General features: G+C 40.4%; 1 protein-coding gene across 1 annotated transcript in view; it reads right to left on the reverse strand.

Moving 5' to 3' along the window:
* DOCK2 (dedicator of cytokinesis 2) overlaps positions 1-14,809 on the reverse strand; it is a 367,227-nt gene that overhangs the window by 46,383 nt on the left and 306,035 nt on the right. Inside the window, exons 34-38 of the mRNA XM_056847921.1 lie at positions 11,168-11,324; positions 9,198-9,238; positions 6,835-6,925; positions 3,121-3,240; positions 1,147-1,236 (exon numbers count right to left, since the gene is read on the reverse strand). Of these exons, the coding sequence (XP_056703899.1) occupies positions 1,147-1,236; positions 3,121-3,240; positions 6,835-6,925; positions 9,198-9,238; positions 11,168-11,324 (499 nt within the window). The remainder of the gene's footprint in view (positions 1-1,146; positions 1,237-3,120; positions 3,241-6,834; positions 6,926-9,197; positions 9,239-11,167; positions 11,325-14,809) is intronic.

The raw sequence follows: 14,809 nt of genomic DNA on the forward strand, positions 1-14,809 counted from the left end.
TTTTAAAAAGAGAATCTGTATATTTTGTAGGCAGAAATAAAAATGGCTACAACAGTTAACCGCCATAAAAATGATTAACGAGCTAATCATTGCATAGGAAAGAGAAGCTGCAAAAGAAGTGACAGTTGTTGCAGTGGCTGAAATCTAAAGCAAACACATCTAGAGGACTGGAATGGATTGTGTCCTTTCCACAGCTTGACAAAGATTTGCCCCACTTTGAGAAGCAGTGGCACGAGAATAAAGCCGGGTAAACAGCTCAATATGGCAAGTCACTGTCCAATTCTAGCATAAATGTCATAGAAGGAAATTGGAAATATTCCTAAAAATGTGGGTAAAAAAACAATGCTGAAGCGCATATAACAAGGTTTTAGAATATTTCATATAATGTAGTTCTTGTCCAAGATGAATGGCAATAAAGTTTAATTTAAAATGATACACCTATTTTTTTCTGAGATTACAATCATTTTTCCTCTCTTCTGTGGTTTAGAAATATAAGGGATAATTATGTTGACTATCTCCAAATGGGAAAAAAATGTACATAATTACATCACCATTTAATTTTCCAATAGTTTATTATTGAAGTCAGTGCATTTGAGACATATAATTTGAAACCTTTCTTTCCAGCCTGATAAAGTTAATTGGGCACATTTTTAGGTCAACTTTGGTTTGCTTTAAAATACAAAAACTAACTCTTCTCCACTGCATTAATTTTTGTCAACATCATAATCATTTCACACTTTACAGAACAGTTTAACTGACCAGACATATGTCCATTTAAGAAGATGAGAAAGCAAAAGCCCATTTTTCTCTCCTTTCTGGAATGGATTACTATTTACAAAACCATAAGTAAAACTATACTAGGTTGACACATGCATGTTCATCTCTTAGCAGTTCAAACACCAATTCTTAATTTGTGTGGGTGCAATTGGCATGAGAAATCAAATATTACAGGCATAACTTTCAAATCACCTGGCAACACATATTCAGTTAACGGTAAATGAGCACAGAGTAATCTACAGGAGCATGTGAATGTGTTAATCAGACTAATGTTAATAAAATGTCTTTATATTAGAATCATGGGCTTTCTTTGTATCTCTGAACTCTGAAATTAGAAAGTCTGCCTGATTTACAAAGCCATATTCTTACCAGATTCTGGCTTAGAAGCTCATAGTCAAAAACTTCCATTTCGTATTGCTCTGCCAGTTCTTTGCACAAAGATAATGCTTCTTCCCACATCTGTAACATGAGATATTCATAATCATAACAAGGGTGGAAGTACTATTTATCTGGGACTGGTATCAACTCCTAACAAGGATGTCCTTCCACAATCCCCTCTCAAACATACACTGTTATAACATTTCTACTCATAAATAATATGCCATAAATTTTCCATATTATGGTAATAGGCTTGCAACCTGAAACAACTCTTCATGGACACCTCAGTTAAGTATACCCATTCTTTCCACACATATACAAACACCATGCTTGGGCGTTGGTTATAAACCTTTATTTTAGAATGGAGACTTTTACTGGTTATGCAATATATAAAGGAAGGATTAGAAGCAAATGTGATTTGCTGTACAAGAGATTAATGTGAAAAATAAAAATGTTCATTACATTAAGATATACTACTATAATATACTAGTATAACACTAGGAAAATACTAGTGAAAGTCATTCATATCAGCAGAAGCGATTGCATTGGGCAAATGTTTTTCAGGGCTTCCTATTACCTTTTAATATCATTTTATGTAGATGCTAGAGTAGGTGATGTTCTTTTAGAAGCCAAGATTACACACACCCATGTGTTAAGATGTACAGAAAGATAATATTGGAAAGGCAATGCACAGCATAGCTATTTCTGAGAGAAGATGTACCTATCTCCTTGTGAAAACAGACCCATGTGTTGCCCTTAACACACAAGATTTTAATGCATACAAAGTTCATATTTAACAAAAGTGATATGATAACGCTTCCTCAGACCCATTCTGCTTTCTCAGCATTGAACTAAACATTATGCACCGTCTCTACACTAGACTGGGTCATGTTCACTTCCATACAAGCCCATCCTTAGATCAAAAGCCCTTCACCTTAACTACCAAACAACATGTAAAATTTCATATTTTTCTTCCTAGACACCAGTGCTCATGCACTCATTCTTCTCCACATTTCAAGTTACCATGCCACAACCAAAATGCTTTGAAAAGCAAGCTTCCATGATGCTATCATAAAACGACAAGGACTTTGGAGTCCTACCAGAGCTACGTAGAAGGTATTAACTGCACAGGGTCTAATTTACCATTCATTCCTCAGGATATGGTCATGTCTTCTCAATGAAGCCTTTACTGAATGCAACCTACCAGCGTGGTGTAGTGGTTAAGAATGGTGGTTTGGAGCGGTGGAGTCTGATCTGGAGAACCGGGTTTGATTCCCCACTCCTCCTCCACAAGAGCGGTGGAGGCTAATCTGGTGAACTGGATTTGTTGCCCCACTTCTACACACGAAGCCAGCTGGGTGACCTTGGGCAAGTCATTCTCTCTCAGCCCCACCTACCTCACAGAGTGTCTGTTGTGGGGAGGGGAAGGGAAGGTGATTGTAAGCCGTTTTGATTCTCCCTTAAGTGGCAGAGAAAGTCGGCATATAAAAACCAACTCTTCTTCTTCTTCTTCCAAGTAGTACAATCCGCAGATCCTTATAGACAAAAAATGCCTTATAATTTCCTTCAGACTGTGACTTATGGATGCCTACATAGTTTTTTTTCCCCAGATCTTGATGTGTTGGCCAGTTCTTAATGCAGAGTCTGTGTATTGTGTGGTCTAAGAGCTGCCTGAATCATAACAATACCTTGCTAATGAAAAGGTCATAGCCTGCATACAAGTTTATTAATAACACTCTCACACAAGATATTACTTCATCGCTGTAAAGACTAAAACTAACAGACTACATAATAATGCACAAATCATGAGCTTTCTTTCCAAAGTGTCTATTGCTTTGATCTATTAAGCCACACTTTAAAAAACACTCTTATGAGACTGCATTTCCCATTTACTTGCAATAATCATCAAGAACTATGGTTTAGACCTTAGAATGAACATAGCAGAAATTAAAAATAACAGCTTACCTTTCCCTTGTCAAAGTATTCTACTATCTTCTCATACAAGTGTTCTTTCAGTTGCCGATGAGTTTTTGATGTCTGAAATTCTGTTTGCATGACTTGAGGAGTGCACTGTTCATCAGACCACTGAGAAGAAAATAAGCACAACACATGAACACAGCTACATTTTCTCTTACAGCCTGAGTGGCAGAATGATGCAACATCAGACTTTGCCCTGAGAAGTCCGGTACAAACCTGAATGCATGCATTACAGGTCAGATGCAAAGTGAGCAATCGCTGTCAAGAAACTGGTCCTTTAAGCGGTTTCTTGTTCAAACAATGGTTCAGGATGAGGCCTAAAAAGATGGAAGACTCTCCTTAACTGAAATTCGGCAAGCTCTTTGCAACTTCAGAAACTCAGATAGGGAAGATGGGAAGAAGAACGCAGGTGCAGTTCACACCACTGAGCACAAGAGCTTCAAGGATGTGAAGAAGAGAAGGAAGCAGGGAAAAGAGAAAGTATGTGCGCTTTCACTGAAGGGAAAGAGTAAATAGTGTGGAGGGGTGAGATGCCCCCTGCAACTCCTTGTGGTTTCCCCATATATGTGTGTGCATGTCCCAGATTTGGGTATTTAAATTCAGAGACAGGAATCATAAAGAAACAATACAGATCTTTCTACAAATCTGAGAAAAGCTCCAGGTTTGCAGAAAAATCTGAAATCATAAAAAGAAAAAAAACTACTGGGGGGGAATCCCTTAGTAATAGAAGTAGTGTCTGAATTTTTAAGAAATGAATGCCCTCTGAGATCTTAGTGACCATTGCAGGGGTTGCTAGGCAATAGGGAGACCAGCTCTGTGATAAAACCACAGAACTTTGCCCAAATCCTAGAGAGTCGAATCAGGTACTTGCATGAAGCAATGTCTCACTTTTGGCATAATCCTCCCCCCATCTCTCTTGCTGCTAGACAAGCATAACAATATTCTCAGCCTTAAAACCTTGGTTTCTGCTAGTAAAAGACAGTGAGGGAGGGCTATTTTAGCCTCCCAATCCACCCCTGCTCCCTTACCTCCTGCTGTGGAGGGAGGACTCATCAGGACCAGGACCAGCAGTAACCACCAGGCAACCCAGGTGTGGTGGTGGCTACAACTTGATACCACACAACCTACCTGAAGCCAGTGGCAGTACCACACAACTTGCATGACAAGCCTGGCAGTAGCTACTACACAACTCACCTTAGTGAGTTGCTACCACATGATTTTTGCAACTTGGCCAGACTTTTCCCAGGGAGAGGCTGCCAGGGGAGAAAAGGAGGTAATGGTGACAGCCAGTGTGGTGTAGTAGTTAAAGTTTCGGACTAGGATATGGGAGACACAGATTCAAATCCCCACTCTACCATGGGAACTTGCTAGGTGACCTTTAGCCAGTCACTCCCTTGCAGTCTAATCTACCTCAGAAGGTTGCTCTATGGTTAAAATAGTTGAGAGCAGAATGATGTAAGCTGCTTTGTGTCCCCATTGGGGAGAAATGTGGGGTGTAAATGAAACAAACAATAAAGATGAACACTGGGGTGGGTGGGAATAAAAGAAAGGTTGATTGGTGAGTGAGATGGAAGCAGGAAAAGAAGAGAGGATATGGGGGCTACCAGTGGAAAAAGTTTGGGGAAGGGGATACAAGGGAAAATGAACTCACCCCCACAAGTCCTTCTGAGTTCCCTGCTTCTGTGTGTGTAAACCCAATTTACCCAGTCACTTTTTGCATGTATTTTAATTATACAGGTGTCAAAAATACACACATGCATACTTTGCATCTGATGTGCCAAGCATATTTTTAGCACTCAGATATCACACTTGACTACAAAAAGTGTTGTTAAGTCTTAACAAGCAACTCTATGAGCAGCACAGATTTCAAGTGAGAATATATTCTTCACTCCCTCCTTTTAATTTTCCAATTCTATAGCATACTGTCATATGAAAGTTTCTTCTTCGTAGCAGCTTCTTGCTGTCTGTCAAACAATATTTCACTACGCATCAAATGCATACTTTAAATGTCATGGAGGAAAAAGCTGCTTGGGGCAGGGGGTATTCATCTATGGGAAATGGAATGTGGGGAAAGGATTATGCCCTTTACTGATGCACTCTCCATCTGCTTTTCTATTTTAAAATGGTATGGTATTAATACGTGTACATAATGAGCAGTTAGCCCCTGTGGGACATTTCAATATGTCACAAGTTTACATGTATCTGAAACATGAATTCCAGTTGATGGGTTAATTAGGATGCATATTCTGGAGGACCGGATTCAGGCAAGAGAGCTTCAGCAGAAACAGGATCACTACTCCTCTAAGGGCTAAAAAAATGAAATGCTGGAAGATATGTGATCAGGCTCAGTGCTTTCAAAATGGTGATTAAGTTGCTGTGCAGGGCCCCAGTATTCAAAGTGATGCCACAGTGCAAGCAGAAGAAAAACGGTAATGTTTGTACCCTTGCATGATTTCACTACGGCAGCCATTGTGGTGTAGCAGATAGAGTGGCAAACTAGGATTTGAGAGACCCACGTTCGAATCTCCACTCTCCCATGGAAAGTTGCTAGGTAACCTGGGGCCTAGCCTACCTCATAGGAGCCCTGTGGCGCAGAGTGGTAAGCTGCAGTACTGCAGTCTAAGCTCTGCTCACGACCTGAGTTCGATCCCAATGGAAGTCGGTTTCAGGTAGCCGGCTCAAGGTTGACTCAGCCTTCCATCCTTCCTAGGTGGGTAAAATGAGTACCCAGCTTGCTGGGGGTAAAGGGAAGATGACTGGGGAAGGCACTGGCAAACCACCCCGTAAATAAAGTCTGCCTAGTAAATGTCAGGATGTGACGTCACCCCATGGGTCAGGAATGACCCCGTGCTTGCACAGGGGAGCTTTACCTTTTTAACCTGCCTCATAGGGTTGGTGTGAGGATAAAATGGAGGAAAGGAGAACAATGGAAGCTGCTTTGGGTCCCCAAGTAAACAAATAATCAAATTGGACCCCTCATGCTTTTGTTACCATTGGAAAGATCCCCAGTCCTTGACCGACCTTTCAACCTTTCCACAACTAATAACAGTGTTTGTGGGGGCTGTTGGTTTCGTTTATGAAGCTTTGTGGCAACAAAAGGGTTAACCCCACCCCCTTCCCGCACCATTATTTCATCTGAGTTGGGTCCCCTGCAGTAGCCTTGTTAAAATGCAGAGGAGATTTGATTGTGCGTGCATGTGCCCTCAAGTCACAGCTGACTTATGGCGACCCCTGTTGGGGTTGTCAAGGCAAGAGACGTTGGGAGGTGGTTTGCCATTGCCTGCCTCCGAATCACGACCCTGGTAGTCTGTATCTCAGAGTTATGTCTGTTTTAGTCCTAAGCTTGTACAGACTGAGGATGACACTCCTGCTTCTCTACTTCTTCAGCCTTACACTTTAAAAACATTATTTAACAGCAACTGCTATACACTGTGCCATATGTGAGTTAGCTGAATAGTGTAGCAGGGTGAATCTTCTGCAAGCTATTTGCTTGCCCTATTAAGGAAGATGCTAATGCTGGAACAGAAACTATTAATCCAACTTCAAGGTGCTGAATCTCAACAGTGCCTTGACTCCCAGTTCCATTATAATGCAGATCCAGTGCCAACCACTAGCTCTTTCCAGTAGCAACTTATTTGTTCCTGCTTGTCTTCCACACTCTATTACCATTACACCAACATATCCAGACAAGAGGCAGCTTACTTTCAGAAGCCATGCATGAAGCAGAAGAGTATATGCAGCCTCAGTGTAATTCTCACAGTCCAAATGAAGATCCCGAAGTTTATACAAGTACCTGTTAATAGGCAGAGGGAGGACAACAGGAATTATATCCAGATTTCACAGTTACTTTAAGTTAATGAAGTGATTTTTTAAAAATCATGAACATGGTGGACACAGTTATCAACACTCAAACTTGAGTTCCCAAATCAAATCTTAAAACAGAATTGTCTCACGTTAGGACATTAAAATCTTTCATTTTGACTGGGCTGAGCATTCTGTTTCTTGCTGTTATCATTCTGAAGTAAAGGTGGAAAATGTGACGGTATAAATGCTTGAATACAAAACACAAGGGGAAACACAGCAGGCAGTTTGAAGATTTGGTCTGACTTTTGTCACCTCACTTGGGACAACACACCGTTGTATTCGATTTTCTCCAGGGCAACGACACAAAACAGGGAAGAAAACTTTACACCTCTTGCAAGGATGCATTCTAAACTGAAAGACTAAAAATTATAAGAGCTCACTTTTTACGCTTTCTTATACTCAGCTAATAATGATGCATATATTATCTAAGAATTACAGTTGATGCTGCACAAATGCCCAGAGAAACACAAGTTTTGCCAAACACTGAAGGCCAAACCACACAGGATGCAAGGAATCAGATCCAGCAATAATTTAACTGGAAAAGGCAGGTGCAGAGATCCTAAAATAGATCAGGGGCATGGGGCGTTAGGAAGGGAGAGTTTTCTTCCCTTACCAGGAAAAAAGACAGGTACCCTTATTGTGCTTGTCCTTTCCCTTAAAGCAGCCAAGGGGCTGTTTTTAATAGGGAAAATGGCATGCAGGAAAGAGTTAAGATCATCTTTCCCAGTGCTGCAGCCCTGATATATTATCATGGGTTCCCCATTGTTTCATTTTGTAACTAACAGTGCAATCCTAAGAACACTTTCCTAGGAGTAAATGCCAGTGAATTAATAGGGCCTTACTTCTGAGTAGAGCTGCTTAGCATTGCTCCCTAAATTATATATTGTGGATCCAATCATGGATTCCCAGCATTAAGTGATGTTTGGAGATGAGGCAATGAATTGTTTTTAAAGATATTTTATTGATTGATTTGATTTCTAGCCCACCCTCAATCCCCAACCAAGGCCGGGCTCAGGGCGGGTTACAACAAATTCATTACAATAAAACAATAAAATCAATGCATCTCTTAATTAAAATTATTAAAACAGATGGTAATAAATTAAACACATGGATGGCGCTTAGTCAACAAAACAGTTGCTGGAAAATTCAAAAGCAGTTGGAAACCCACACCATCAATAGACCGAAAAGGTGTGGGAGGATAGGGGAAGGTAGGGAGGCCAGCATTGATGACAGCCTGCAGCTGCCCTCAACAATAGGCCTGGTGGAATAACTCTGTTTTACAGGCCCTGAAGAACTCTTTAAGGTCCCGCAGAGCCATGTTGTCATTAGGAAGGGAGTTCTACCAGGCTGGGACCAGGGCTTTTTCAGCCCTGGCCCTTGTCGAGGACAGCCATACACTTTTAAAATACAACAAAGGCTTTTTTAAAGTCTTGATTAGAGCTTTTAAGTTCCACATATCTCCAGGTTCACACTCTACATACAATCCATTTTGACACACCTGCCTGTCCTAAAATACAAATTTGAGAGATGCTGGTTGCTTGTTTTATAGAAACTAGAGCTGGAGATGATAAAAACAGAAAAACCCAGCTGTATGCCTGGTCAATTAAACATGATGACCTCTGAATATGACATTATAAGAAAAAAATGATTGTTTCATGTATTTGATGACTAACTACCTTTATAATTAAAGATATTTTTAGGCTTTGATGTGTAGATTGAAGAAAAAGCTGTAAGACCTTGCTGACTTCTGATCTATTTCCAAATACAGTGTTACATATATAAGCCACTGTGGCATATTCTACAATGTAGTTCTTTATTTACAGTTTTTATCAGATTAAAAGCAGTAAAGATGGATTCCATTCATCAAACTGAAATGTAATTCTACTTTGCTTCAAATTTTGTCTACAAAATATAATCTCCGTTTAAAAAAAAACCACAGAAAGCTGAGCATCCAATTGGTTAACTCAAACTAAATACTGTGGGGGAAACTACAGTTAATGTATATGTATGATGTAGTCAAGTTTTCAGAAGGCTCAAACAATATTTTTATAGGTCTATTGAGGCTTGGGATATTGCAGACTTGAAATGAATGGTGAGCTATCAGATATTCACTACAAATCTGCATAACATATTGAAGATTATATGGTGGAAAAGCAATATTGCTGTCTACAACACCAAAATCAGCAGACCAATTACCATACCTTATATACATCTCTTCACGGTTAATGTCCTTGTAGAAATTCTAGGGAGGGAAAATGAATGAAATGTGATAATCTTTTCACACAGAAAGACTTTGTCATGGATATTTTCATTCTGCCGAAGTTGTATAATGTACAAAATGTTTCATTTAGAGAACTATTTCATCATTGTGTCGTGTTTCACCCCTACAGTTTTAAGACTTTAATTGGGGTTTCTATTATTACGGATCTGTGCTGAAAGCATGTTGCTGTTAACAAGCAGGGATAATACTAAATTTTGCAACACCCAAGAGTTGGATCCTACAAAAGTCAGTTAGTGCGGCTCCATGAACATTATTAGCACAAGCACTAGTACATAGGGTTGCCAGGTCCTTCTTTGCCATCGGCGGGAGGTTTTTGGGCGGAGCCTAATGAGGGTGGGGTTTGGGGAGAGGAGGGACTTCAATGCCATAGAGTCCACCTTCCAAAACGGCCATTTTCTCCAGGTGAACTGATCTCTATTGGCTGGAGATCAGTTGTAATAGCAAGAGATCTCCAGCCACCTCCTGGAGGTTTGCAACCCTATGACTTATGCAGGTCTTCATGCAAAGACTGAGTCCGACTTATGCAGTGTCTTGCATGTGACCTTGCACTAGTAGAAAGACCAAGTTTGGATGCAAGCAAGTTTTTCCTAGTGCAACCTCCACTACATAAGAACAGCCCACAGCAGAACAGCAGAACATAAGAACACCCCACTATTCCAGTTTGAAAACCTTGTGTTGTTTTCACTTCTCCCTTTTACAAACTGAAACCACAAGTCATTCTTTTGCTGCCACTTTCTGTTTCCTCATGCCAAACCTTCCCCACTAAATTTATATCACTGCAATGTGTGTGGTTTGCATCAGTTGTGTATGAATGACATTAAAATGTCATAAACTGAAGTGGACACGCTAGTTAAAAAGTGGGTGAAATGAAAAGGCTCTCCAAGACAATGTATGAAAAATAAGGCAAAACCAAAAGGGGCTTTTTTACATCCCTAGTTACAGGCCAGGAGGGAGGGCTCCATGGTATAGCCCAATCTCATGAGTTCTCAGAAGCCAAGCAGGGTCAGTACTTGGAAGGGAGACCCCCAAGGAAGGCAATGACAAACCACCTCTGCTTCTCATTTTCCTTGCAAGCCCCTTGCTGGGGTCACCATAAATTGGCTGTGACTTGATGGCACTTTACAGGCAAGGGGCACAACCTGCTGTATCAAAGCAGCCTTACTAATTTTAAATGAGATTGTTCTTGCATTAGTGAGGCTTAGGTGAACCTTTTGAGATGATAATGGGTTGGATCCCATTTAAAATTTCTGCATGAGAGGGGATTTTCACTGACTCCTTCCTCTTGTAGCAGACCTTCAATTCTCCCCAAGCTATTCTTGGGGGTCCCCTATCTCCCAGGAGAAGCATTACAGGGGGCATTTGGGGCTACTGCACGAAGGTGAGGCGAGAAAGTGACCTATCTGTGGACTGAAATGCTTCCATCCAAGCCAATGACTAAAAATGTTTTAAAAAAAGCTTCCACTTCACAAAGGTATGATGCTAAAATATGAATGTCTTGTGTATGCTCTTCCTGATATGGACAGATTTTCATATACGATCAGTGGTACTATTACCAGGCAAAACCATAAATAACAACACATTCTTGTGCAATACATAAAACGAATCAGTTGAATCAGACAAAGTGGAGTCTTGTGGGTGGACCTTGCATTTGGACTAGTGGCATCTTTGACTCTTCCAGATCTGTGTTGCACCCTAACTTCCTACTTTATTAAGTCACCCTATGAAATCATCTTCCTACTCAATGTAATCACAGTCAGTTGCAGTCATCTTCCAAACAAATCTTCATAATAAAAGAAACAGGTTAGATTGCCTGCCACATCCAAAACAATTGATCCCTACTACATGTATGGATTTCTTCACTCTAAAACAATTTTTCATACAAACACGTACCAGTAAATTAACAGTGCAACTCATTCGATTGTCCTTGCTCTCATCATTCATCACAGCACGGTAATCCAATAGCTTTTCCAAAAGGCCTTTCACCAAGTTTACGAAAGTTTCAACTGGCTTGGCAATGTGAGGGTACTGCGAAGAACATTCTATGAGTCTGAAAGGAAAGAAATCTCCATGAGAACCGGCAAGGTGTACAAGATACACTAACAGATATTCCTCGTGCAGGTTGAATTAGGGGGGAACAGTGCAGAAGAGAATCTATGACATCACCTTGATATCATATGTGTGAAATTATCTTTGTGATCTTAGAATCTGAGACCTGTCCACATAAAAATTATAGTTAAAAAGATTTTTTATTACTCAGAATAGAAATACCTATGTGTTTTGCCCAAGGGGATTCTTCAGGGCAATCTGTAGTTATTGCATTATTATGCTCATTTGAAGGACTATTGCAATAATTACAAATTCCCCTGAAGAAGCCCCTTGGGTAAAACGCATAGGGAATTTCTGTTTTGAGTAATAAAAAATCTTTTAACCTATTTTGCTCCATTGGCCTTGGCTTTATTTTTATCTCCTGTTACTGGTGTAGCCCTTTTATTTCTCTTTCATATAAAATTTATGACATTTTTCTCTGTTCCCTACAATGTCGCTATTTTATACATACATACAAAGACACCATGGTGCTATGTTTTGCAAAGCACTGAGTAAAGTCAGCAAGGGAAGATCTATGGTTTAGGTTCACCAATCTTTGTCTGAGAGGATACAAGTCCCAACATCACCATGGTCACCACCACACTGTCACCTGGAGTGGAGGTGAGGCTGCTGCACGCTCAAGCCAGTTCTGTGTTCCTGTTATATTATATTGCTTTGTTACCAATGTGCATGCCCGCTAGAAAAGGCTCGTTTCTTCAGGAATACCATGACTTTTAAACATCCATTTATCCTGACACACTGAGGATATGATATTACAATGCTGAATGGATTGTTAATGTTTTATTTTTGTTAATGCAAAAGTCAGGGTTCGTGTCCTCTGAAAAAGTTCCTCCAAAGAACTTTCTTTTTGCATTGGTAGTCATATCTCCTGTAAAATCATACTGCCTTTCCAGATTCCAATTTAGCATTTAAGTGATTACAGCAGTAACTAACCAATTCCATTAATGGTTTTAAGTCTGATAAGTTACAGAAATCATAAGAGATATTGCACAGGAAAATAATGACCAGAAGTTAGCAAATGTTCAGTTACATTCCACAATCCTAAATGCAATTACCCTGTCTGTCTTGAATTGCTGCTTTGTTACATTATGTACGATTCTAGATTTCCCTGGGTTTCATTAAGCAGTATTCAATTTATATGCAAAGCTGTCTTATAATGTATGGGTATTCTTTACATATGCAAAGATACTTTGCAATTTATTAAACTTCTTTAGAAAAATGCAATATGTACTGTTTTCATTAGGCATCATTATTACATTATATTTTAATGTTCATGTAATTTTAGCTCCATGGGATAATCAGGGCTTCAACCTACTTTTCAACGAGGAATGTTATAAATTATTCTGTAGTGGTACCTATTTATTATTGTCTTTTTATTTCACTTATATCCTGCTCTTCCTTCAAAGAGCTCTGAATACCTTCTAAATTGTATCAAAGCAGCTCCCATCCAGTACCTAAGACCCATCCTATTTATGGTCAGCAGCAAAAATGAGCCTTGTGTCCTGAGGTCATTCTCTAGGTCTTCCATTGTATTTAGGAGAGTTAATAAAATTATACAAATAATGACTGTAGAGAGGCTTCCATTTGTCCTTTGCAATGTTCTGTTCAACTGGAGTCCCACTATCCATCTTCTTATGTCCTAACAATTGATGATGACTCCATTCTCAATGGCATTTTTTTCAGGGAAAGATGAACTTAGGCTAGAAAGAGTCACCCAAAACAGAAGTCACCAAGTAAACAAACAGAAAGTGAAAATGCTAGTATAGCAAATCTATTACAATATCTCTCTCTCAATAGTTTGTGAAAGAGTAGAAGAAGGTCTTGCTTGATTCAAATGTATTCCAGAAACAGCTGTGATGATAGAGATCAACTCAGTTCATTGTCATGATTTGTTCAGACTTCACATGAACCCCTCATTTAACTACATCAACTAACTAGTTAATTTAATCATCAGACTATGGCCCATGCTGCCATCTATATTTAGTTACAGTACATCAAACCTGGATCTGAAACCACGGTTTGAAATTGGTTTATCAACCACATTCAGTTGTAAATAGATTTTGCATGACGTATGAACATGGATATCTTGACTTAATCCTGGCTTATTTCCTCCAAGCCCCCCCCCCCCCATTGACTCCCTAATTCCCTACCTTCTAGCACTTGCTAATGCTTTAATTATTCAGCAGCTGCTTCAGGAATTGGATTGGACTAGCTGAGGATGGATCATCCAACAAGAATCTGTTTAGTACATTTGATCCATCATGTATACACATGAATGTATACTGATCCTGGATTGGTATTAACAAGATTGCAGGGTAAATACAGCAGAAACTTAATTTCTTTATCTTGTTACAAGGGTTGCCAACCTCCAAGCGGGCTAGAGACCTCCCGGGATTTACAGACAACAGAGATCAGTTCTCCTGGAGAAAAGGGCTGCCTTGGAGGATGGGCTCTATGACATTATACCCTGCTGAGGTCCCTCCCCAGGCTTCACTTCCAAATCTCCAGGTGTTTCCCAAGAGGGAGTTGGCAACCCTACTCGTTACCCACTTAGCAATTCTGAGCACAATGCCTTTCCTAAGATATAGCCATATTCTTATTACCTAAGGGTGCTGTTGACCTTGTATACTCAGTTTCTGTTAAGAAACATTTTATTCTGTGCTGCTTCAATCTATACCTATTGACTTTGCCTCTCAGATACTCTTGGTTTGTTAATATGTCCCACGTTTGCAAATTTTACTGCAGAGAAGCCAAGACTTCATATCAAAATATACTATGTATGCCTGTTGCTAATTATTTAAATGACTGATATTCATTCTTTGTTCTGAATGTGAAGCTTGAAGTGTATTTTGTAATACACATGACGCTGCCTTATACTGAATCAGACCCTTGGTCCATCAAAGTCAGTATTGTCTACTCAGACTGTCAGCGGCTCTCCAGGGTCTCAGGCAGAGAAAGGTTTTTCACATCACCTACTTGCCTAGTCCCTTTAACTGGAGATGCCGGGGATTGAACCTGGGACCTTCTGCATGCAAAGCAGAGGCTCTACCACTGAGCCACGGCCCCTTTCACACAACCTAAATAAGGCACTTTCAGTGCACTTTGAAAGAGGGTTTTACTGTGTGAGCAGGCAAAATCCGCTTGCAAACGATTTCATGTCACCGAGGTGGGCCAAAGAGCAGAGCGAACCCCCTCGAAGCCGGAGCGTCCACACGGCCGGACAGAAAAAGCCTCCCCCCCCCCAAGCGCCCAGAACACGGGTCGGAGCCGCTGCAGATGACGCCTCGGCCCCACAGAGCAGGGCGAGCGCCCAAGACCCCGAAGGAGGATTGCAGAGTCAAGGCGCCACCCCTGCAAAAATATAGTGGCCAGAAGAGAACCGGATATACGGTTAAAGGTCTGTGAATGGAGGTCACACAGGGATAC

Source organism: Euleptes europaea, chromosome 1 (assembly GCF_029931775.1).
Source record: "Euleptes europaea isolate rEulEur1 chromosome 1, rEulEur1.hap1, whole genome shotgun sequence".
Lineage (NCBI taxonomy): Eukaryota > Metazoa > Chordata > Lepidosauria > Squamata > Sphaerodactylidae > Euleptes > Euleptes europaea.